The sequence below is a fragment of the Mesoplodon densirostris genome, chromosome 17, assembly GCF_025265405.1.
Source record: "Mesoplodon densirostris isolate mMesDen1 chromosome 17, mMesDen1 primary haplotype, whole genome shotgun sequence".
In the NCBI taxonomy this organism is placed as follows: Eukaryota; Metazoa; Chordata; class Mammalia; order Artiodactyla; family Ziphiidae; genus Mesoplodon; species Mesoplodon densirostris.
Window position 1 is genome coordinate 24,800,781 of NC_082677.1, and position 24,843 is coordinate 24,825,623.

General features: G+C 37.6%; 1 protein-coding gene across 2 annotated transcripts in view; it reads left to right on the plus strand.

Annotated features, from left to right (window-relative positions):
* The window catches only part of VWA8 (von Willebrand factor A domain containing 8), a 359,147-nt gene that overhangs the window by 14,806 nt on the left and 319,498 nt on the right, over nucleotides 1-24,843 (plus strand). For both annotated transcript variants that reach the window (XM_060079870.1, XM_060079871.1), the window contains exon 2: nucleotides 1,727-1,804. In XM_060079870.1, coding sequence (XP_059935853.1) covers nucleotides 1,727-1,804 — 78 coding nt within the window. The remainder of the gene's footprint in view (nucleotides 1-1,726; nucleotides 1,805-24,843) is intronic.

Genomic DNA, 24,843 nt, shown 5'->3' on the forward strand with positions numbered 1-24,843 from the left:
TACCTGTACCCTGGCAGCCAAGCTGTGGCTAATGACATAGGCTTGGCCAGTTCAGTGTTCCTGCCCATGACTTCGAGTCATGAGGGAGTTGTGCAAAGGCTGCAGGAACAGTTTATTTATGGCAGTGTCCTTTTTATTAGAAGATATATCTGAAGACTTTAAGGATGAAGAATCATGACTTTTGCATCTTAAGGTAGTGTTTTTCCAACTTTCTTACAGGTTTGAGAAATATCAAAATAAAATGGGGGAAAAGGTTGTCCTCTGACTGTGTTGTCCCACAGTATGGATCTAATGGTGCCTGGGGTGGTATCTCAGTGAGTTTATCCTGGCGTGTGACTTTGACTGTGCTTCCTGTTGCCTTCCCTAACATATTGTGGACTAGTTTCTGAGCCTAGGTCTCTTCATGATGGGTTCATGCTTCCTGTGAGGTATTTCATAGAATCGCTGTAACAAAAACCCCAATGTCCTCATACTAACCTAGTTTGAGATGGAGTTTCTGTTACAGTAGTTCTGTGAAATAGCTCACAGGAACCATGGGTTACTTAGAGTCAAGATTAAATGAAATAACATAAATAAATATGTCTATAATAGTATTTGCCAAATAGCTGGTACTCAGTAAGTATTAGCTGATGTCTAGACTAATTCAGAGGAAAATTCCTTTGATTCACACTCTAAATGTATGTGCATTCTGTATTAGAAATTATAACTGTGTTTTACACAATGTTTCTACTTATCTCTTAATTTACCACATACCTGTAATATATTTCTTCATCTATAAAAACTTTTTTTTCCATAGATTTACAAATTTCCTCATTTATAAAGTCTCTGTCTCACATATTTGGGGAATGTGTAAAGGACTTAGAAGATAGTAATCATTCAACAAGTGTTGGCTGTTGTTAGTACCATGATTTAAGGCCTTATTCTCCAGGATACCTCACTAGCTCAAAACTGGCAGTGTTGAAAGATGTGTTTTACACAGCTACTTTTTCTAAGTGTTTTTGAGCCCTTTGCAAGTGAAGTTCCAGTTGCAGATGGGATCAATATGTCTATTTTGCTGTTGGAGAGAGCAAAGCAGAGATTGTTTGGTTCACTCCTGCACTTTAGAAGATCAACCAGAAATTAATATTACTTAAAAAAATTAGAACCATGTAGAAGTGACTGAGAGCTTTTGCTCTGTTTTGCTTGTTTCATATAGGAATTCTTGGCATATATGCCACTGGGGCTTTGCTCTTTTCATGTACCTAGAAATGTTGAATTGGGGAGTTATGTTGCTAGAGAACTTGAAGTTGTATGTAGTAAAAATAAGAACCTATAAAGATGTAAAAAGGTTGCAAATACATGTTAAAGATACCACCTTATGGGTGCTTTGGATGATCTTAAACAAAAATGCATCCTTCTGTATTGTTGACTTTATTAGTATTGCTATTAATGAGAAAATAAAGCTGGTTAATACATTTATACTATTTCACCTTTTTTGCTAAAATAGCATTTAAAAAGTGAATTTCACCGACACTTCTTCTTTATATACATAACTTATACTATGGATACTAGTTGTACAGCACCGTGCCTGACATAGACAGGTGTTTCTATGGATGCCCAACACAGACAGATCTGTGGTACACACATCCCTCTCTGTAGGTCAGGAGAATCACTGTTGCAGAAGTCATAGTGTGTTGTTTTCTTACTTGTCTCTTATAATGGTTGTGTTTCTGTATTCTCTTTTTAGGTGATACAGTTAACATTGGAGATGTATCCTACAAGTTGAAAACGCCTAAGAGCCCGGAACTTGTGCCACAGAACTACTGTAAGAACTAATCATTTATTTTATGAATTTATCACTTTGTATCACTTCATCCATGAATATTTCAGTAAAATATTTATTTTTCCACATATTGCTGTTTCTGTTTCAACTGAAATAAAATTTATACTTAATAAAATGCACAGATCTTAAGTATTCATTTTGATTGATTTTGACAATTTTATAAATGTATATAACCACCAAGATTGCTTTCATCACCTCTGAATGTTCTCTTGTGCCCCTTCCCTGCTCTCTTGCTCTCCTGCTCTCCTGCTCTGGAAGCCACTGTTCTATTTTCTACCATGGTAGATTGGTTTTACTAATCTAATTCGTTCTTCAGCTTTCTATAAGTAGAATCATATAGTATAGTTTTTTTGTGTGTGTGTGTATTTGATTTCTTTCCACCAAGAATAATTTTGAGGTTCATCCATATTCCTGTACCAATCAGCTTGCTTTTAACTGCTGAGTAATATTCCATTGTATAAATAGACCATAATTTATTTGTTCTTTTGTTGATGGAGAGTTGGATGGTTTCCATTTTTGGACTTTCATGAAAAAGGTACTGTGAACATTCCTGCAGAAGTCTTGTAGTCATAAGTTTTCACTTATCTTAAATAAATAACTAGGAGTTGATGTGTCATAGGGTGGATGCCTGTTTAACTTTACTAAACACTGCCAAAAAGTTCTCCAAAGTAGTTGAACTATTTTACCCTTTGACCAACAGCAGTGTTCCACATCCCTGCCAACCTTGCCATCCTTGGTATTTCTAGTCTTTTAGATTTTACTCATTCTACAAGGTGTGAAATGGTAACTCATCATGGTTTTTGTTTTTTAACAGCTCTATTGAAATACAATTCATATACCATAAAAATCACCTTTTTAAAGTGTACAACTCAGTGGTTTTTAGCATATTCACAGGATTGTGCAACCATGCCACTATCTAACTTTAGAACATTTTTCATCAAGTCAAAAAGAAACCTCACATTCATTAACAGTCATTCCCTGTTTCCTCCTCCTCCTCTTCCCCCCTGCTGCCCATCTAGCCTTTGGCAATCATTAATATACTTTCTGTTTCTTTGGATTTGCCTATTCTTAACATTTCATATAAATGGGATCATATAATATGTGGCCTTTGTGTTTGGCTTATTTCACTTATAATGTTTTCAAGGTTCATTCATGTTGTAGCATGTGCTTCATTCCTTTTTATGGCTAAATAGTGTTCAGTTGTATGGATATACCACTTTTTGTTTATTCATTCATCAGTTTTGGGATATTATGAATAATACTGCTATAAATGTTCATATACAAGTTTTTATACAGACATATGTTTTCAGTTTTCTTGGATATGTGCCTAGAAGTAGAATTGCTAGGTTATATGGTAACCCTGTTTAGCATTTCCAGGAATTATCAAACTGTTTTCCAAAGAGGCTGTACCATTTTACATTCCCACAAGCAATGTATGAGGGTTCCAGTTCCTCCATATCTTCAACAGTTATTATTGTCTGTCCTTTTTATTGTAGCCATCTTCATGGGTATGAAGTGGTATCTCATTATTGTTTTGATTTGAATTTCTCTAATGACTCAGAATCACTTCTTTGCTCAAAATCATGTCAATTCTTTTCTTAAAATTCCTTAAAGCACTCTAATACCTTAGGAACAAAGGTCAATCCTTACCTTTCATGATCTAGTCTCAGCCTCATCTCCTGTCACTGTACTTCCCCTGTTCTATGTTCCAGCCATTGGGCACAATATAAAATAATTTTTGGGGGCTTCCCTGGTGGCGCAGTGGTTGGGAGTCCGCCTGCCGATGCTGGGGACGTGGGTTCATGCCCCGGTCCGGGAAGATCCCACATGCCGTGGAGCGGCTGGGCTTGTGAGCCATAGGCCGCTGAGCCTGCGTGTCCGGAGCCTGTGCTCCGCAATGGGAGAAGCCACAACAGTGAGAGGTCCGCATACAGCAAAAAAAAAAAAAAATAATAATAATAATAATAACTTCTTGTTCACTCTTCAGATTCTTTCAGTAGACAATGTGCTCCTTGCGGGAGAATATCTCACTTTCATCCAATACAAATTTCCATTGACTCTACCTCCTAAATGGCTCTGCGATCTGTCCCCTCCACTCTGTCCCACTTTTCTTTTACTGTATTTTTTTTGAGGTTTTTTCTGTTGGCTTTCTTTTTCTTTTTTTTTTTTTTTGGCCATGCCACGTGCATGCAGGATCGTAGTTCCCCAACCAGGAATTGAACCCATGCCCCCTGCAGTGGAAGTGCAGTCTTAACCACTGGACCACCAGGGAAGTCCCCTGAGTTATTTTCTTAGTGGTAACTCTAGGGGTTATAATTAACAGTTTAACTTAAAACAAACTTGTTCATATTAATACTAACTTAATTTCAATAGTATATAAAAACTTTGTTCCAGTATAGCTCTGTTCCCTTCTACTTTCTTTGTACTATTGTCATACAAATTATAGCTTTATATATTAAAAATCTAGTGACACAATTTTATAATTATCATTTTATGAAATTGTCTTTTAAATCAGATAGAAGAAAAGAGTTACAAACAAAATATATTTATATTGTTTTTACATTTACATATATTTTTTACATTTACATATATTCCAGTTACCTTTACTGGAATGCTATTGTGTGGATTTGAGTTACTGTCTAGTGTGCTTTTATTTCAGCCTGAAAGAAGGGCACTCTTTAGTATTTTTTATAGGGCAGATCTGCTAGAGGTGAATTCTCAGTTTTTATTTGTCTGGAAATTTCTTAATTTCACCTTTATTGTTTGAAGAATTCTTGGTTGACAGTTTTTTCTTTTCTGCACTTTGAATATGTCGTCTTACTGCCTCTGGCCTCCATAGTTTCTGATGAGAAGCCAGTTATTAATTTTACTAAGGATCCCCTCTACATGATGAATCACCTTTCTTTCTGCTATCAAGATATTTTCTCTTTGTCTTTGTCTTTTGATAATTTGACTATGATGTGTCTGAATGTGGTCTCTATGAGGTTTCTTACCTGATGTTTGTTGAGCTGTATATACTATACTTTCATTTACATCACATACCCTTTGTACTATTGTCAACATATATTTTAATTACATATATGCTAAAAACTATGATATTTATTGTCATTTTTGCTAAAACAGTGAGATTTATAGTTATTTTTGCTTTAAGCAATAATAGAATTTTAAATAAAATTAATATATAGGTATAAAATGAAGATAGTTTTACAAGCTTTTAATATTTATCCCTATTTTAATGCTTTATACTGCTTTTTATTCCTTTCTGCAGATTCAGGCATACATCATCTGAAAGCATTTCCCTTTAGCAAGAAGAGTTTCTTTTAGCATTTCTTTTAGTATGTTTGCTAGATATGCATTCTCTCATCTGTTGTCTTTCTTAAATTGTGTTTATTTTGCTTTCGTTTTCAAAGCATTATTGTTGGATATGGAATGCCATTTTTTTTCTTGTAGTACTTTAAAGACATCATTTTATTGTCTTCTGGTTTCTACTGTTTCTAATAAAAAGTCAGCTATAATTTTTGTTTTTTTTGCCTGTTTGTAACTTGTCTGTTTTCTGTATCTGCATTTAAGATTCTTTTTTTATTTTTTATTTTTCACCAGAAGTTTGGCTTGATGTACCGAGGTACGGTTTACTTTGAATTTATCTTTGTTGTATTTCTCTAAGCTTCTTGAATCTATGGGTTAATAACTGTCATCAGTTTTGGTAACTTCTTGTCCATAACTAAGTTAATTGACTCTCTCTTCTGTTTCGTATGTTCAGTGTTAGTCCCATCTGATGATTCATTCATTTCGGTTAATATATTTCATTTCTACCATGTCCATTTGGTTTTCCTTTTTTTTTTCTAATTTTTTGGCCACGCCGCCCCACATGCAGAATCTTAGTTCCTCCACTGGGGATGGAACCCACGCCCACTGCAGTGAAAGCATGGAGTCTTAACTACCGGACTGCCAGGGAAGTCCCTAGTTTTCCTTTTTATTTTTCATCTCTCATGCTTGAATACGTGGATGGGAAAGAGTTCGTGGTAGGTGCAGATTTTCTCTGTTGTGGGGACTTATCATGCCAGCCCATGTATGGCAATTATAGGTTTGTTAAAAGTTCACCTTGTTTACCCTGACACATCTATGGCAGATTCTTCCTCCTCTTGCCATTCTACCAGGGATGAAAGTTAGCTGTGGGTCTCTTCTCTCCTTGAAAGGGCTCATTACTTTCTATAATCTAGTTCATTTAGATTTCTTTGTATCCTTAGCTGTATGATGGATTTTAAGAAACTGTGATTTTTGTAGATTAACTGGTTTGTCCTGGTTGTTATGTTGGAAGTGAAATTCTCTTGCAATTCTCGCCATCCTAACTAGATGTGGGAGTCAGGAATATTTATTTTTGATGTTCATTATTTAATGGTTATGCCTAATCATATTATTTTAATAGACAGGTTTTCTTTTCTAGGGGTGAGACTAATGGCTTAATTCTTTAACAAGTTGTTATACTCATCTAGAGAAAAATTAACAAAATAGATCTATAACATCATACATGTCATAGGTACGTGATAATTGAAAAAAAAACCCACTCATTTTTCCTGATTTCTGGGTCTTTCTCATTATGAATGTAACTAACTTTTTATAATAAACTTCAGATGTGAAGAATAATATCTGCTCTTGATAGACAATAAGAAAAGTGCTATATAGTTTGAGTTCTGTAGGGAAACAACTACTTGGTGGGGGGAAATTATGTTTAAAATTTTGACTGTACTACTTTCTAGATGTATGAATTTCTTTCCTTCCTTCCTTCCTCCCTCCCTCCCTTTCTTTCTCCCTCTCTTCCTCCCTCCCTCCTTCTTTATTCCTTCCTTCCTTCCTCCCTTCTTCCCTTCTCTCTTTCCCTCCTTCCTTCCTTCTTTCTTTCTTTTTAGATGTGTCAATTTCCATAGTCATTTAACTGTTCTGATTCTCTTTGACTCTATGGGGATGATCATTTCAACCTCACTGATATATTGTAAGGATTAGATCAAATAGCATATGTGAAATATATATGATAGTGCCTGGCACATAATGCTGAATACATATGAGTTCCTGATACAACCATTTCCCCAGTCTCCTGATTCTTGTTCCTTTTCATTTTCCATTATCCCATGCCTGTGACACTATTGAGTATGGGGATTACTAAAGGCTGCTGTGATTCTGCCTAAGAGATATGCTAAAAACAGTTTCATCTTCATTCAGTCTTATCCCTAAAAAATGAATCTGGAATATATTTCAGCTAGATTTAATTTTGAATTTGCCCTCAGTTAGGTTGTTTGCAGGATCATGAATGTTGGTAGGCTCTTCAAGTACCCTTCAGTTTAAAAAGATCAAACGTAACATATTTGCAGTGTGGAAAGAATGTTGGCCTTTTCAGTCTCACCTAGACCTAGTCATTGCCTGATAGCTATCAACAAGGGATAGCACTATCCATCCCTTCTCTTAACAACTAAGATGCCATAGTCTCTTGTCTGGGGTCTGCTGAAGTACTATGTCATAATCACAGATACTTCCTCATTTTGAGGATCGTATTCAGTGAGAGAATTAACAAGACTGTCTGTACTAGCTTCAAGAATTCAAGGGATCCTAGCAATAATATCAATTTAAAAACTACAAGCATGTGCTTTGAATGAATGTATTCTCATACTTTGCAAATGACTGAGGGACAATACAGTGGCTGGCTCAGACCAAGTCCCAAAGTGTAAAAGGTATCTGTTCCTAAATATAGCAAAACTCCCATAAATTCTCACAAAAAACCCCCAGAAAAACTAAGAAAAGCCCTCAACATTTTCTGGTTTACATACTTTCAATTTTTATTATCTCTTATGTAATCAACTTTTCATTTATTTTGTGTTTCGTTATTAGTAGCTTACCCTTTGAAATATATCAGAAGAGAGTTTATACTGAAATCAGTTGGATGGTTTGTGCCTGTTATCCATTCATCATTGTTCCTACCATATATCAAGAGGATGATAGCATATGTTTTACCCAGTAGTAAATTGTTATATTGCCTCTGCTAGTCTTTCTTACGAGCAACTGTGCCATTTGTAAGAAAAAGACTGTTGGGCATTTGTTAACTTGAAATAGGAAAGGTGGCCAAGCTAATTCAATCAAAATCTCACATATTCACATAAGTATTATATGGTGGTTGCTACACATTGATTAGACAGATATATTGTATTGCATAATATAACATGTTTTTATGCATCTATTTACTGTATTATGTTCAAATACAGTTCTTTGAACGTTTTCTCCCTCTCTCAGGGACTATTACCAGAATGGGAAAATTACAGTTCTTTGGCTTCATTCTTGCTATTACATGACTGATTAGAGATTATGGGTTTTGGCCAGGAGAGAACTTGGGTAGATTTTTTCTCCCTAAAAGTTATTTTTAAAAATATGTTAAAATATTTTGGAAATGGTGTTTTGTTGAAATTTGATATCCTATTACTTTCCTTCCTGTATTTATGCTTCATTTTAGCTTTTTACCTTTTGGATTTAATATTTTGAAATGAAACATAAAATGATAGACTTTTGTTAAGGAAAGGAACTTTAGCAATTATTATCCTCTCTGGAACTCATTTTATAGCCAGGAAAGTAGGATCACAAGAAAGAGGTCAGAAGACTAATTAATTAGTAGCAAAACCCAGATTTCCTGACGTCTGTTTGATTTTTCTTTTATAGTCTGCCACAGTGTCTCTGGTGGCTTTCTTTAGAATAAGTCCTGCGATGTTAGAAAACTCTTTTGGAATTTAAAAGTGTGAAGGATTATTGAAAAATATTGAAATAGTTGAAGCATGGCAGTTTTATTTTATTTTATTAATTAGAGCATTGAAAATCACTACTGTATTTTAGTAATGAAGAAATAAAAGTCACAATGTTGAACTATGATGCCTGACATTCATATTTAGCATCTGTTTAATGGAATGGTAGAAATCCTGCTAACTGGCAGAAGCTATAGACTGGAGGTATTCTTAAGTGGACTTCTAAAATTCAACTAAAAACCACACAAAAGCAGTATTATCTCATCAAAGTAAAATTTCTTAATTCACTGACCATTTGATTGAGATAATGAATGCTTATATTTTGTAGTCAGTTGTCAGCTTCTCATTTGAACTGTTTCTGTCTTCACAGCATTGGGCACAGCAGGACATCTTTTTAGCTCCAGTATCTAGCCCAGTGCCTGGCATATAATAGACATAAGAGTTGGACTGTTCTTTAGTTTTTTAATTATCTAGGTCTTGTTACCTCCTGCCTTGACCATTATAACTTCCATTTATCATCTTAGTCCCTAGTCTCTTACCTGCAAGTGTTGAAGTGGATAATTGAAGCTTTTTTGCCTTTTTGTATGAGAACCAAACCTCAAGGCTTAGTTGAAATTGGCAGCTGTTGAAAAGGGGTTCCTTCATGTTTTTGTGCTTGAAGCTAAACGATGTTGTATCAAAGCTGGTATTTCTTCCAAGGTTTGACTTATGAAGTGGTGCTCCAAGGTAGCAAGTTTTCGAGAGATGACTTTAAACCTGACCTCAGAATTATATTTCTGCTTCCTTACATAATCTTCTTGTTGCAGTCAGTGAACCAATTATATGTGAGGTCATTTAAGGTTTACTGGACACTCTGAACTCTTATCTAAGCAATTAGGGCCCATAAAGATGTACTGCAAGAATTACAGCATTGTGCTCTTAAAATGGTGAGTTTGGGCATAATTAACAGGATGAGAGTTTTTTTAGGGGGGAAAGAACTTTTGTCTTTAGTTTGTAAATGATTTTAAGAGGTTTGAGAAATTCATCAATGTTATAAATGACAGAATAGCATGGAAACGCTATGTCATTTTTGTGTCAGGGTAGATAATGTGGAACAATCATTGCAGCTACTTGTCAGTTTTAATAAATTAGTGACAGAGGTTACACAAAAGGCCTCCAGGGAGGTGTTACCTCAGATTCCCTTACTTAATTGTCAGTGCTTGAAAAACAATCTGAGAAGCAAAGCCTCCAATCCTTAAGACTTGCCTTATTTTTACTAGTATCCTAATTGCCTCTCATTACATGAGAATTTACTTTGGAAAAGGATTTCATTTGAGATTTCTTTAGATATATTTTTAAGCACAGAGTCCTCAAAAGGAAGAGTCCCACCAACTTTTAAAGCTCCTGAACATGCCCTGAAGTTTCCTCTGGGGTGTCTATAGCAGTGTTTATTCAGTGCCTAGTTTTTCTTTAATTTTCTTTCTCCCAAGTACCATACTGAAGATGACTTAAAGTTTATTGATGTGTTTTATTGCTTTTTATTTTCTTTTTAATGACTCTTGTTGCTTTCTGCAACTTTCATTGCAGATGTACAGTTTTTGAGCTAGGTAGTATGTTAAATAGGCTTCTTTGTATTTACCTGGCAATTTAACCATCATTAATGACATTGTTTAAATGAATTCAAGTACTAAACCCCTAACTTAAAAATCACATTTTCAATGCATATATAACATATATGGCAGACAGAGGTTTAATACCCTTTATATACAAATATAGCATATAAATTGATGAGAAACATCATATGATCCAGTAGAAAATAGGCAAAGGGTTTAAATAGGCATACCACAGGACAGGAAATCCAGATGGCCAATATGTGCATATGTACATATGTTCTAACCCTGCTTAATAGTTAGAAAGATGCAAATTATACAATAAGTTAGCAATATTCATACATCATCTGGGCCAAAATTAAAAGGTATTATAATGTCCAGTACCTACAAGGTCGCAGGGAAATGGCATTTCGTTCATTGCTGTGGAAGTGTGAGTTCATTTGACTTCTTTGGAAAGTAATATGGTAATAGCTATTAAAATAAAATACCTTCTGGATGTAGCAGTTTCTTTATTAGGTTCTATCCATTAAGGGAAAAATCAGCACATAAAAAAAAGATATTTGTATACAATATATATTGAAGCATTTTGTTATTTTTGATAGTGACAAAAACTAGAAGCAATCTGAGTGTATCAGCAGAGGAATAGTTGAATAAATTATATTACAAATATATTATGGAAACTTCTGCAGCTGTTAAAAAAGAATAAATTAGATTTATATCTGTGGACCTAGAGGGTGTCCATATGATGTTGTTAAGCAAAAATGGAAGACTGCAGAGTAGTATATAAAGTATGATACAATTTTTGTTTCTGTTTTAAAAAACAAGCAAACTTGGAACACCCTTTGCAGGTGTATTATATGTCTCCCTGTACACAGAGAAAAGTGTGGAAGGCCGAACTCCAGGCTCTTTGACTTCTTTCTGGGGCAGTGGGTTAGGAGTTGGGTTGGAAATGGAAGGGATCATTTAATTTTTCTTTTTACATTTTTGGATTTTTTTCTTCGTTATAGTAAGTATATATTAGACTGTAACTTTAAAAAAGCTATTAAACTCCCATGTTTAAAGTGAAACTTTATTAAATTAGAGAATACCTGCATTATAACTGCTTTTTCTGTGAACTGACTCATACAAATAAAAAGTTAATGCTTTGTGTTTAAAGAATTTGACAGAACCTAAAAATTCTTGCTTCTTCTGAGATGTGTTCATAACTGAAGGTCATTCCTTGATCTCATTTTATGTTTTTGATTATTGTTGTCTTGTCATGAATATGACTAGCTACATTAAGACCAACCAAGTTGTCTTTTGTAAATTATCACAATTTAGTAATAGTTTATGGATAAGCATTTTAAGAGGCTGAATTGCAAATTGAATTTGGGGTTTTTTGTTTTGTTTTGTTTTGTTTTTTTGCGGTATGTGGGCCTCTCACTGTTGTGGCCTTGCGGAGCACAGGCTCCGGACGCGCAGGCTCAGCAGCCATGGCTCATGGGCCCAGCCGCTCCGTAGCTTGTGGGATCTTCCCGGACCGGGGCACAAACCCGTGTCCCCTACATCGGCAGGTGAACTCTCAACCACTGTGCCACCAGGGAAGCCCCGAATTTGGGGTATTAAATTGTGATCTATTGATTAGTCAAAATATTCTAATATATGTCACCCATCAAATTGCTACTTTCTCTGTGTATCACAATTCTTTTCTACTTCCAGTATGGCTATGATTACTTTGCAATATGATTTTTCAAAAGAAATATAACTGTTTGTTCCTAGCACAAAAACAAAACATCAGTACAAAAACTTGGGAAACACTGAAACAAAGGATAAAATGCAAATCATTTGTAAGCCTAATTATAAGCACTGTTAACATTTTAATTCTAATCTTTTAAAAAATAGTGTTACTAAGTGTAATTTACATACAACAAATTGTACATATTTAATGTACGACTCCATAAATTTTGACATATGTATGTAACCATGAAACATCACTAAAATCAAGATAATAATCAAGTAAACTCATCACTCTGAAAAGTTTACTTGTGCCCCTTTATAATGTCCCCTCGTTCCTCCCTTTTCTGGGAATTACTGATCTACTTTGTAGATTTATTTGGATTTTCTAGAATTTTATGTAAATGTAATAATACAACATGTGTTCTATTTTTGTCTAGCTTTTATCTTCATGACCTAATGGCCTCCCAAAGACCCAACCTGTACATACTATCATATTGGCAGTTAGGATTTCAACATATGAATTTTGGAGGAGCACAAACATTCAGTCCATAACTGTGGTGGACTGAATGATGTCTTTGTCATATTTTGGTATTCGGGTAACACTGATCTCATAGAATGAATTGGGAAGTATTTCCTCCTCTTCCTGTGTTTCCCTATGCAAATACAAGAAAATTTGCATAAATACTCTTATTCTGACACCTATACACAAAAAATGTATAGCTTGATACTTAATGTATATGTATATGCTCTGATTTATTTAATGTATATTGAAGTATTTTTCCAATTTTAAGAAAAACTGAATACCTTTTCTATGCTCAGTACTGTACTGGCCATTGTTATACTTCTCATTTAATTTTGATTACAGCTATCTGTATTAGATCAGTCCCATCAGCCCACTTTATAGATGAGTGGCTTATATAAGCTAAGGCTTTATATGTATGCATTTTTTTTTCCTTTGACACCTTCAAAGGATCTTATTGTAGTTATCTTCATGTTCTTGGTGCTAAGCATATAGAAGATCCTGAATAAATGTAACTGTGTAAACGATTTAATTTCTTAGTTCAGTTAGCGCATGTGGTGAATAATGAGGACTTTGATTCTAAACGTATTGTATTATGTCCCTTGCTCCCCTGTTTTGCCCCTTGATGTCCACTATATCCTAGTAGAGAGTGATACACGGTAGATAGGTTCTAAACATATTGTATTATGTCCCTTGCTCCCCTGTTTTTCCTCTTGATGTCCATTACATCCTAGTAGAGAGTGATACACGGTAAATAGGTCAGTTTAGTAAATGAGTGTGCACTTGCAGTGAGATTAGTTGTGATTCTTTTGAAATCTCTTGAGATGGTAATGCATGCAGGGAGTGTGATGAGCCTGGGTTCAGATTCTTTCTGAGCAATCTTATAGGATGACTCTGGTGAATAAAATGCAATGTCTTGGGAAAGCACCTCACACAGGCTGTACTAGTTAGGTAGGTTCCTTTCTCCCTTATTTTTTCAGGGTGGGCTCTAGGTGCAGAGGGTAATTTGAGTAAACCCAGAAGCTCATTCATGACCACTGAATCCATACCTTGCAGCCTATTGTCCAGTGTGCACACCAGGTAGAGGACTGTGCAGGTGAGGATGGGCTTTTAATATCCTTCCACACCTAGTTCTCACTGTCTGAGGGACTGGACAAGGTGCTTTAACTATAATCCTCACAATAACTGTACTCAGTAAGTACTATTACTGCTCTTTTGAAAATAAGAAAACTTAGGCCCGGGAGATTCAGAATACTTGTCCAAGGACACTGATAAAGGACAGGATGAGAAATCACAGCTAGGTCTGTTTGGCTTCAGAGGCTTTTTCTTTCCATTGTATTATGTTGCCCCTTGGGATACTAAGAAAACGTCACTAGTTTATATTTATTTATTTATTTATTTTAACATCTTTATTAGAGTATAATTGCTTTACAATGTTGTGTTACTTTCTGCTATATAACAAAGTGAATCAGCTATACGCATATGTATATCCCCATATCACCCCCTCTTGGGTCTCCCTCCCACCCTCCTTATTCCACACCTCTAGGTGGTCACAGAACACTGAGCTGATCTCCCTGTGCTGTACAGCTGCTTCCCACTAGCTATCTGTTTTACATTTGGTAGTGTATATATGTCAATGTTACTCTCTCACTTCATCCCAGCTTACCCTGCCCCCTCCCTGTGTCCTCAGGTCCATTCTCTACGTCTGTGTCTTTATTCCTGTCCTGCCCCTAGGTTCTTCAGAACCATTTTTTTTTTTTTAGATTCCATATATATGTGTTAGCATACGGTATTTGTTTTTCTCTTTCTGACTTACTTCACTCTGTATGACAGATTCTAGGTCCATCCATTCACTACAAATAACTCAATTTTGTTTCTTTTTATGGCTGAGTAATATTCCATTGTATATACGTGCCACATCTTCCTTACCCATTCATCTGTTGATGCACACTTAGGTTGCTTCCATGTCCTGGCTATTGTAAATAGGGCTGCGATGAACATTCTGGCACGTGACTCGTTTTGAGTTATGGTTTTCTCAGGTTATATGCCCAGTCGTGGGATTGCTGGGTCATATGGTAATTCTATTTTTAGTTTTTTAAGGAACATCCATACTGTTCTCCATAGTGGCTGTATCAATTTACATTCCCACCAACATTGCAAGACCGTTCCCCTTTCTCTACACTCTCTCCGGCATTTATTGTTTGTGGATTTTTTGATGATGGCCATTCTGACCAGTGTGAGATGATACTTCATTGTAGTTTTCATTTGCATTTTTCTAATGATTAGTGATGTTGAGCATTCTTTCATGTGTTTGTTGGCAGTCTGTATACCTTCTTTGGAGAGATGTCTATTTAGTCTTCTGCCCATTTTTGGATTGAGTTGTTTGTTTTCTTGATAGTGAGCTGCATGAGCTGCTTGTATATTTTGGAGATTAATCCTTTGTCAGTTGCTTCATTTGCAAATATTTTCTCCCATTCTGAGGGTTGTCTTTTTGTCTTGTTTATGGTTTCCTTTGCTGTGCAAAAGCTTTGAAGTTTCATTAGGTCCCATTTGTTTATTTTTGTTTTTATTTCCATTTCCCTAGGAGGTGGGTCAAAAAGGATCTTGCTGTGATTTATGTCTTAGAGTGTTCTGCCTATGTTTTCCTCTAAGAGTTTGATAGTGTCTGGCCTTACATTTAGGTCTTTAATCCATTTTGAGGTTCTTTTTGTGTATGGTGTTAGGGAGTGTTCTAATTTCATTCTTTTACATGTAGCTGTCCAGTTTCCCAGCAGCACTTATTGCAGAGGCTGTCTTTTCTCCATTGTATATTCTTGCCTCCTTTATCAAAGATAAGGTGACCATATGTGCGTGGGTTTATCTCTGTGCTTTCTATCCTGTTCCATTGACCTCTGTTTCTGTTTTTTGTGGCAGAACTGTACTGTCTTGATTACTCTAGCTTTGTAGTATAGTCTGAAGTCTGGGAGCCTGATTGCTCCAGCTCCATTTTTCTTTCTCAAGATTGCTTTGGCTATTCGGGGTCTTTTGTGTTTCCATACAAATTGTGCAATTTTTTGTTCTAGTTCTGTGAAAAATGCCATTGGTAGTTTGATAGGGATTGCATTGAATCTGTAGATTGCTTTGGGTAGTATGGTCATTTTCACAATTTGATTCTTCCAATCCAAGAACATGGTATATCTCTCCATCTGTTTATATCATCTTTAAATTCCTTCATCAGTGTCTTACAGTTTTCTGCATACAGGTCTTTTGTCTCCTTAGGTAGGTTTATTCCTAGGTATTTTATTCTTTTTGTTGCAATGGTAAATGGGAATGTTTCCTTAAATTCTCTTTCAGATTTTTCATCATTAGTGCATAGGAATGCAAGAGATTTCTGTGCATTAATTTTTGTGTGTGTGTCTGTGTGTCTGTGTGTGTGTGCGGTACGCGGGCCTCTCACTGTTGTGGCCTCTCCCGTTGCAGAGCACAGGCTCCGGACGCCCAGGCTCAGCAGCCATGGCTCACGGGCCCAGCCGCTCCGCGGCATGTGGGATCTTCCCGGACCGGGGCACGAACCCGTGTCCCCTGCATCGGCAGGCAGACTCTCAACCACTGCACCACCAGGGAAGCCCCTCTGTGCATTAATTTTGTATCCTGCTACTTTACCAAATTCACTGATTAGCTCTAGTGGTATCTTTATATCTAGTGGTATTAGCTCTGGTAGTACCTTTATGATTCTCTGTGTATAGTATCACATCATCTGCAAACAGTGACAGTTTTACTTCTTCTTTTCTGATTTGGATTCCTTTTATTTCTTTTTCTTCTCTGATTGCTGTGGCTAAAACTTCCAAAACTATGTTGAAAAATAGTGGTGAGAGTGGGCCATCTTGTCTTGTTCCTGATCTTAGAGGAAATGGTTTCAGGTTTTCACCATTGAGGACAATGTTGGCTGTGGGTTTGTCATATATGGCCTTTATTATGTCGAGTTAGGTTCCCTGTATGCCTACTTTCTGGAGCGTTTTTATCATAAATGGGTGTTGAATTTTGTCAAAAGCTTTTTCTGCATCTGTTGAGATTATCGTATGGTTTTTATCCTTCAATTTGTTAATATGGTGTATCACATTGATTGATTTGCATGTATTGAAGAATCCTTGCATTCCTGGAATAAACCCCCTTGATCATGGTGTATGATCCTTTTAATGTGCTGTTGGATTCTGTTTGCTAGTATTTTGTTGAGGATTTTTACTTCTATGTTCATCAGAGATATTGGCTTGTAGTTTTGTTTTTTTGTGACATCTTTGTCTGGTTTTGGAATCAGCGTGATGGTAGCCTCGTAGAATGGGTTTGGGAGTGTTCCTCCTTCTGCTATATTTTGGAAGAGTTTGAGTAGGATAGGTATTAGCTCTTCTCTAAATGTTTGATAGATTCGCCTGTGAAGCCATCTGGTCTTGGGCTTTTGTTTGTTGGAAGATTTTTAATCACAGTCTCAATTTCAGTGCTTGTGATTGGTCTGTTTATACTGTCTGTTTCTTCCTGGTTCAGACTTGGAAGGTTGTGCTTTTCTAAGAATTTGTCCATTTCTTCCATATTGTCCATTTTATTGGAATATAGTTGCTTATAGTAATCTCTCATGATCCTTTGTATTTCTGCTGTGTCAGTTTTTACTTCACTGTTTTCCTTTCTAATTCTGTCTTTTTGATTTTTCTCCCTTTTTTTCTTGATGAGTCTGGCTAATGGTTTATCAATTTTGTTTATCTTCTCTTTGAACCAGCTTTTAGTTTTATTTATCTTTGCTATCATTTCCTTCATTTTTTTTCATTTATTTCTGATCTGATCTTTATGATTTCTTTCCTTCTGCTAACTTTGGGGGTTTTCTGTTCTTCTTTCTCTAATTGCTTTAGGTGCAGGGTCAGGTTGTTTACTCGAGATGTTTCCTGTTTCTTAAGGTGGGATTGTATTGCTATAAATGTCCCCCTTAGAACTGCTTTTGCTGTGTCCCATAGGTTTTGGGTCATCGTGTCTCCATTGTCATTTGTTTCTAGGTATTTTTTGATTTCCTCTTTGATATCTTCAGTGATCTCTTGGTTATTTAGTAGTGTATTGTTTAGCCTCCATGTGTTTGTACTTTTTACAGTTTTATTCCTGTAATTGTATCTAGTCTCATAGCATTGTGGTCGGAAAAGATACTTGATACAATTTCAATTTTCTTAAATTTACCAGGCTTGGTATGGTCTATTCTGGAGAAGGTTCCATGAGTACTTGAGAAGAAAGTGTATTCTGTTGTTTTGGGATGGAATGTCCTATAATTATCAGTTAAGTCCATCTTGTTTAATGTGTCATTTAAAAGCCTGTGTTTCCTTATTTATTTTTATTGTGGGTGATCTGTCCTTTGGTGAAAGTGGGATGTTAAAGTCTCCTACCATGATTGTGTTACTGTCGATTTCCTCTTTTATGGCTGTTAATATTTGCCTTATGTATTGAGGTGCTCCTATTTTGGGTGCATAAATATTTATAGTTGTTATATCTTCTTCTTGGATTGATCACTTGATCATTATGTAGTGTCCTTTCTGTCTCTTGTAATAGTCTTTGTTTTAAAGTCTATTTTGTCTGATATGAGAATTGCTACTCCAGCTTTCTTTTGATTTCCATTTGCATAGAATATCTTTTTTCCATCCCCTCACTTTCAGTCTGTATGTGTCCCTAGGTCGGAGGTGGGTCTCTTGTAGACAGCATTTATACAGGTCTTGTTTTTGTATCCATTCAGCCATTCTGTGTCTTTTGGTTGGAGCATTTAATCAATTCACATTTAAGGTAGTTACTGATATGTATGTTCCTATTACCATTTTCTCAATTGTTTTCGATTTGTTATTTTAGGTCTTTTCTCTTGTGTTTCCTGCCTAGAGAAGTTCGTTTAGCGTTTGTCGTAAAGCTGGTTTGGTGGTGCTGAATTCTCTTAGCTTTTGCTCGTCTGTAAAGGTTTTAATTTCTCCATCGAATCTGAATGAGATCCTTGCTGGGTAGAGTAATCTTGGTTGTTGGTTTTTCCCTTTCATCACTTTAAATATGTCCTGCCACTCCCTTCTGGCTTGCAGTGTTTCTGCTGAAAAATCAGCTGTTAACCTTATGGGGATTCCTGTGTATGTTATTTGGTGCTTTTCCCTTGCTGCTTTTAATGTTTCTTTTTTGTATTTAATTTTTGATAGTTTGGTTAATATGTGTCTTGGCTTGTTTTTCTTTGGGTTTATCCGTATGGTACTCTCTGTGCTTTCTGGACTTGATTGACTATTTCCTTTCCCATATTAGGGAAGTTTAGGAGTATAATCTCTTCAAATATTTTCTCAGATCCTTTCTTTTTTTTGTTTGAGGTACGCGGGCCTCTCACTGTTGTGGCCTCTCCCATTGTGGAGCACAGGCTCCGGATGCGCAGGCTCAGCGGCCATGGCTCACGGGCCCAGCCGCTCCGCGGCATGTGGGATCTTCCCGGACTGGGGCACGAACCCGTGTACCCTGCATCGGCAGGCAGACTCTCAACCACTGTGCCACCAGGGAAGCCCTCAGATTCTTTCTTTTTCTCTTCTTCTGGTACCCCTATAATTCACATGTTGTTGCATTTCATGTTGTCCCAGAGGTCTCTGTGACTGTCCTCAATTCTTCTCATTCTTTTTTCTTTATTCTGCTTCCTGGCGGTTATTTTCACCATTGTATCTTCCAGCTCACTTTTCCATTCTTCTGACTCAGTTATTCTGCCATTGATTCCTACTAGAGTAATTGCATAATTGTTCAGTGTTCAGTAATTGTGTTGTTCATCACTGTTTGTTTGCTTTTTGTTTTCTAGATCCTTTTCAAATGTTTCTTGTATTTTCTCCATTCTGTTTCGTAGATTTTGGGTCAGTTTTACTATCATTACTCTGAATTCTTTTTCAGGTAGATTGCCTATTTTGTCTTCATTTATTTGGTCTTGTAGGTGTTTAACACATTTTTTTGTCGTTTCTTTTTTTTTTTTTTTTGGTGTGTGGTTCTGTATCCCTGTCCTACTGGTTGTTTGCCCTGAGACATCCAGCAGTGGAGTTTGCAGGCAGTTGGATAGAGCCGGGTCTTGGTGCTGAGGACCTCTGGGAGCCCTCCCTCCGATTAATATACCCTGGGGTCTGAGGTTCTCTGTTTGTCCACTGGTATGGACTCAGAGCTCCCACCACAGTAGCTTGGACCTGACCTCCCACAGGGAACCAAGATCCTTCAAACCTTGTGGCATGGTAAAAAATAAAAAAAAAAAAAAAGAGAGAAACAAAGAAAGAAAAAAAGGAGCAGTACAGTATCAAAGAATAAAAAACTAAATAAAGTTAGAAAGAGAAAAAATATATTAGGAAAAATAAAATATAATTGAAACAACTGCAAAAAGGTAAAATAAAACCAGAACATAAAAAAGAGAGAAAAAAAAGGGATGGGGGGAATAAGGAAAAGGCGAGAACAATAACAAAGTATAAAGAATAAAATAAAATTAGAAAAATAAAAGATTTATTAGGAAAAATAAAAATATAAAATAATCAACTACAATGAATCAACAAGATAAAACAGAAACCGAATCTAAAAGAGGAAAAAAAAAAAAGTCTTGCTATGGGGGCAGAACTTAGGCAGGGGTGGAACTAAGGGAGGGATGGGGTTTAAGGTGGGGTGGGATCTAGGTGGGTTGGGGGGTGCCTTTTGAGCATAGGGCAGGGCCTGGGCGGGGCCTAGGCGGGGGTGACGTTCTAGCATGTGGCGGGGCCTCAGCTTAGGACCTGCGGGGAAGGGGAGAGGCAGCAAGTTGAATGGAGCACCTCTGGAGTGTGGCATTCCGGAGTTTGGAGGTAAGGCCCTGGGTGAGTGTGTGTGGGTGGGGCTTAGGCCCAGTGCCTTGGAGGGGGTCTCAGAGGGGGTCTCCGAGTGTAGAGGTGGGGCCCTGGGCGGGCGGTGTAGGCATGGGCCTTGGGCTCTGCGCGGCAGGAGGGAGGCTCCGAGGGCAGAGGATTAGGCCTGTGAACCCAACAGCCCCCCCGGTACCTAAGTGGACAGGGAAAGCACTGGCCCCCTTGCACTCCATTCCTTCACGTCTGTCCCCCACTTTCTCCCCCAGGGTCTCCCCTGTTGCTGCTGGACCCCTAACTGTGGGTGACTCCAGCTGGGTGTAGGAACTTCTCCCCTTCCCCAGCCACCCTTCAGGGGTGCCAGTCCCAGAGGTCTAGACTTTACTTCTCCTCCCCCTTCCCTCCCTCCCACTCCCTCAGAACCGGCGTGGCTGGAGGGGGCCTAGCTGGGCAGAGGATCAGGCCTGGGATCTCAGCAGGTTCCTGGGGATCTACGTGGGCAGAGGAAACCTGGCCACGCTCCCTTTTGATCCTCTGCCCTCCCAGTGGTTCCCCAATTTCCCCCTTAGGGCATTGGATCCCTTCCCCTCCCCCAGCTGCCCCTCAGGGACGCCAGTCCTGTCCAGCCTCCACTTCTCCCCATTCACTCCCCTCCACACCCCATGTCATACCCGGTTGCCGGGGGCTTCCTTCTGTCCCCTTAGGTGTCCATGGTCCCCCACCAGTGCCTGGTAGGTGCCCTAGTTGTGAGGAGACAGAAATTCCGCCTCCTCCTAGTACGCCATCTTGACTCTGCACCCCCTGTCACTTGTTTTGAAGGATTTATTAAAGCTGAATTTGAGCTCTGCATAATTTTCTGAAATTTTAATCTTTACATATATGACAAATTTGAGTCTGTGGAGGGAGAACACTATAATTTACGTTCCTTTAGTATAATTATTTTAAAGCCCTTGAATATGCCTGGCCAAAAAAATAGTACCTATTTTTTTGAAACCGGTATTGGCTAGGAATTGAATAAGGAATTTAGCCTAACTTGAACCAGATGTTTTATTTTTACAAAGAGAAGGAAATCCTAGAATATAGGATCAAGCTCTCTGGTATTACTCTGACATTGGTTTATCATTACGTGGACGCTTGAAAGGTAGCATCAAACCCACAATTAGGTATCACCTCACACCCGTCAGAATGGCCATCATCAAAAAATCTATAAACAATTAATACCGGAGAGGGTGTGGAGTAAAGGGGACCCTCTTGCACTGCTGGTGGGAATGTAAATTGACACAACCACTGTGGAGAACCCTGCAGTCCCACAACTGGGCATATACCCTGAGAAAACCATAATTCAAAAGGACATGTGTACCCCAGTGTTCATTGCAGCACTATTTACAATAGCCAGGACATGGAAACAACCTGAGTGTCCAATGACAGATGAATGGGTAAAGATGATGTGGTACATATATACAATGGAATATTACTCAGCCATAAAAAGGAATGAAATTGGGTGTTTTGTAGAGATGTGGTTGGACCTAGAGTCTGTCAAATAGAGTGAAGTGAGCCAGAAAGAGAAAAACAAATATTGTATATTAATGCATATATGTGGAATCTAGAAAAATGGTACAGATGAACCTATTTGCAAGGCAGGAATAGAGACATAGACATAGAGAACGACATGTGGACACAGCAGAGGAAGGGGAGGGTGGGACAAACTGGGAGATCAGGATTGACGTATATACACTACCATGCATAACATAGATAGCTAGTGGGAACATGGTATTATAAAGCACAGGAAGCTCAGCTCGGTGCTCTGTGACAACCTAGATGGGTGGGATGGGGGGGATGGGAGGGCGGTCCAAGAGGGAGGGGATATAGGTATACATATAGCTGATTCACTTCATTGTACAGCAGAAACTAACACAACATTTAAAGCAATTATACTCCAATTAAAAAAAAAAAGAAAGATAGCATCTTGTGCCTGGAAACATTGAGGTCGGGAATTTCATGCACTGGGCTGTGTTTATATTAGGTTATGCACGGCAGTTTGCCAGTTTGTTTTGCAGATGTTTGTAATGTACAGTCTTATATCTTGTTTCTATTTCTGGAACACTTTTAAGTATGACTCATGTTTTCTTGAGGTCATCCTAAAAATACAGCTAGTTTCAAGCATTAATGTAAAATATACCACAGACACCACACAGTAGTACCTAATGCTTTCTCTCAGTAGTTTAATGCGACTTCCTGACAAATTAAACGTTTTCTTTGACAAAATATGCTATACTAAAATATGAATAAGTGAAAACGGGATTTTTTTTGAGAAGTGAGTTCTCTGATAACATAACGTAAACAACAAAATGAATTTGAAATTTTAATAAAAGGAGGTATCACTGGTATCACCAAAGCCCAAGACATAGAATTAGTGTCCATAAAAGCAAGTCCACTAAATTTGCTGGAGCCCTGTGAGGTTCATACTTGTAGGGGAAGTCTTGGACCTGAAGATAGAGCCTGTTAAAGAGATTTTAGAGGAGCAGTAGGACATGGTGGCTGGAGTGCAAGCTTTGGACTCGATTTAGGTCTCAATCTTGGTTTATGAACTTATCAACTGTGGACAAATGATGCCACCATAAGAACTTTGATTTTTTAATTCACAAAATGGGGATAATGACTATTTAACAAATGCTTACACTACTATTGGACCCTGTTCTAAGTGCCTAATTTAATCCTCATAACCACCTTATAAGTCAGCTCATTTATCATATCCATTATACAGATGGAGAAACTGAGCACAGAGAATTTAAGTAACTGATTAAGATTACACAGTAAACAGCTATGCTAAAACAGTTGGGATTTAAACAGTTTGGGTTGAGTCTGTATCCTTATATGTGGTAGTCTACTACCTTCTAGGGTTGTTGTGAGATCTAAATGAGAGTATGAAAAATCATTCGTATTTTTACCCAGCACATGACAGGAAGGCAAGAAGTTATGACTATCATTATGAGTTATTAAGGGAAGACAAAAGAAGGGACAAGAAGAGGTCTTTGTGAGGGTATAGCGTAGACTACAAGGCAAGCCACAGGGTTCAGAAGCTGCTTATCCATATTAAGAAACTTATGTAGAATTGAAATGTAGAGGCAAAAGCATTTCCAGATGCCGCTGGCAGGCATGGAGTAGTGACAGTACCTCCACTTGTTGAGAACCATTGTTGAGTGGTAAGAGCAAAGGAAGGGATTGCTGAGAATTGTCACACATGCCTTAGGGCCAGTGGTTCTCAGCACATGAGGATCATGCTGAGTGGAAGACACTCCCATGAACATACTCAAAGTTCTACACAATTCCCAGGATCTGGCTTTACATAACTCCATCTCCATGCCTTTCTCTCCCACTTAAGAAAGTACACTGGTGTACAAACTGCTCTTTTATTATAATTTTGATTCTTCTTCAGTTTGCTAAGAAAAAGATAAATTATTCCTAAATGTCAGCACTTTGCTAACACTGACAACTTGTGAGGCGAAGACCTCACATTTGATTAGGAAATCCTGCCTTCGATTTAAAAAAAAAAAAATCTTGAAAAGAAATATGACTTCCAAGGTCAAGGCATTCAAAATGGAATGGAACTATACTGAGACTCTGTCATTATGAATAGTTACAAATAGTTATAAATAATAAAAGGTGGAGGAAGCTGAAGAGACCAACTTGGCTTTACCTGATAGAACTTTGGAAATTTCATATTTTAAATAGTCAAGTCCAGGTAATGAAAGGTCAGGCACATTTCCAAAGGTGAATACAAAGAAGCAACATAAAACTTTAAGAATAGTGTAGAGAAGACCTGTGGCCAAAGTAAACTGAGATTTGTGAAAATGTAAAAAAACCCAAAGTGTTTACTTTTTTTTTTTTTTTTTTTTTTTTTTTTGTGGTACACAGGCCTCTCACTGCTGTGGCCTCTCCCGTTGCGGAGCACAGGCTCCGGATGTGCAGGCTCAGTGGCCATGGCTCACTGGCCCAGCTGCTCCGTGGCATGTGGGATCTTCCCGGACCAGGGCATGAACCCGTGTCCCCTGCATCGGCAGGCGGACTCTCAACCACTGTGCCACCAGGGAAGCCTGAAGTGTTTACGTTTTTAATTATATATTTGATATCAAAGTAAGAAGAGGTGGTAGATCTGCAGCATAGGGAACTTTGCGTAATTTTACTGATGGAGAAATGAGAGCTTCTTAACTCTTATTTTGTTTCATCCTTAAACAGCAAGCAGATGGACTTACCTTGAAATAAGAAAGAGTAGACCACATATGACAAAGATTTAAGCCTGGAGTAGGAAAGAAAAATAGTTAAGTGGACATCTGATAGTTAAGAATGAGGTACAGGTGAATTGCTTCCTAGTGTTGTGGAGCTCCTTGAGAGATTCTCAGAGGTATAGGTCTTGGGGCAATGTTTTTTATTCTGTTTTTCATTATTGCATTCCTAAGAACATATTCCCCCAATTGTCTCTCCCCAATTCCATGGAATTTCAATGCACAGATATATTATATATCTGTTGATGCACAGCATCCCTTTAGTGGGCAACAGACCATTGTAATAGCTAAGAATTATTCTCAAGTCCCCCTTC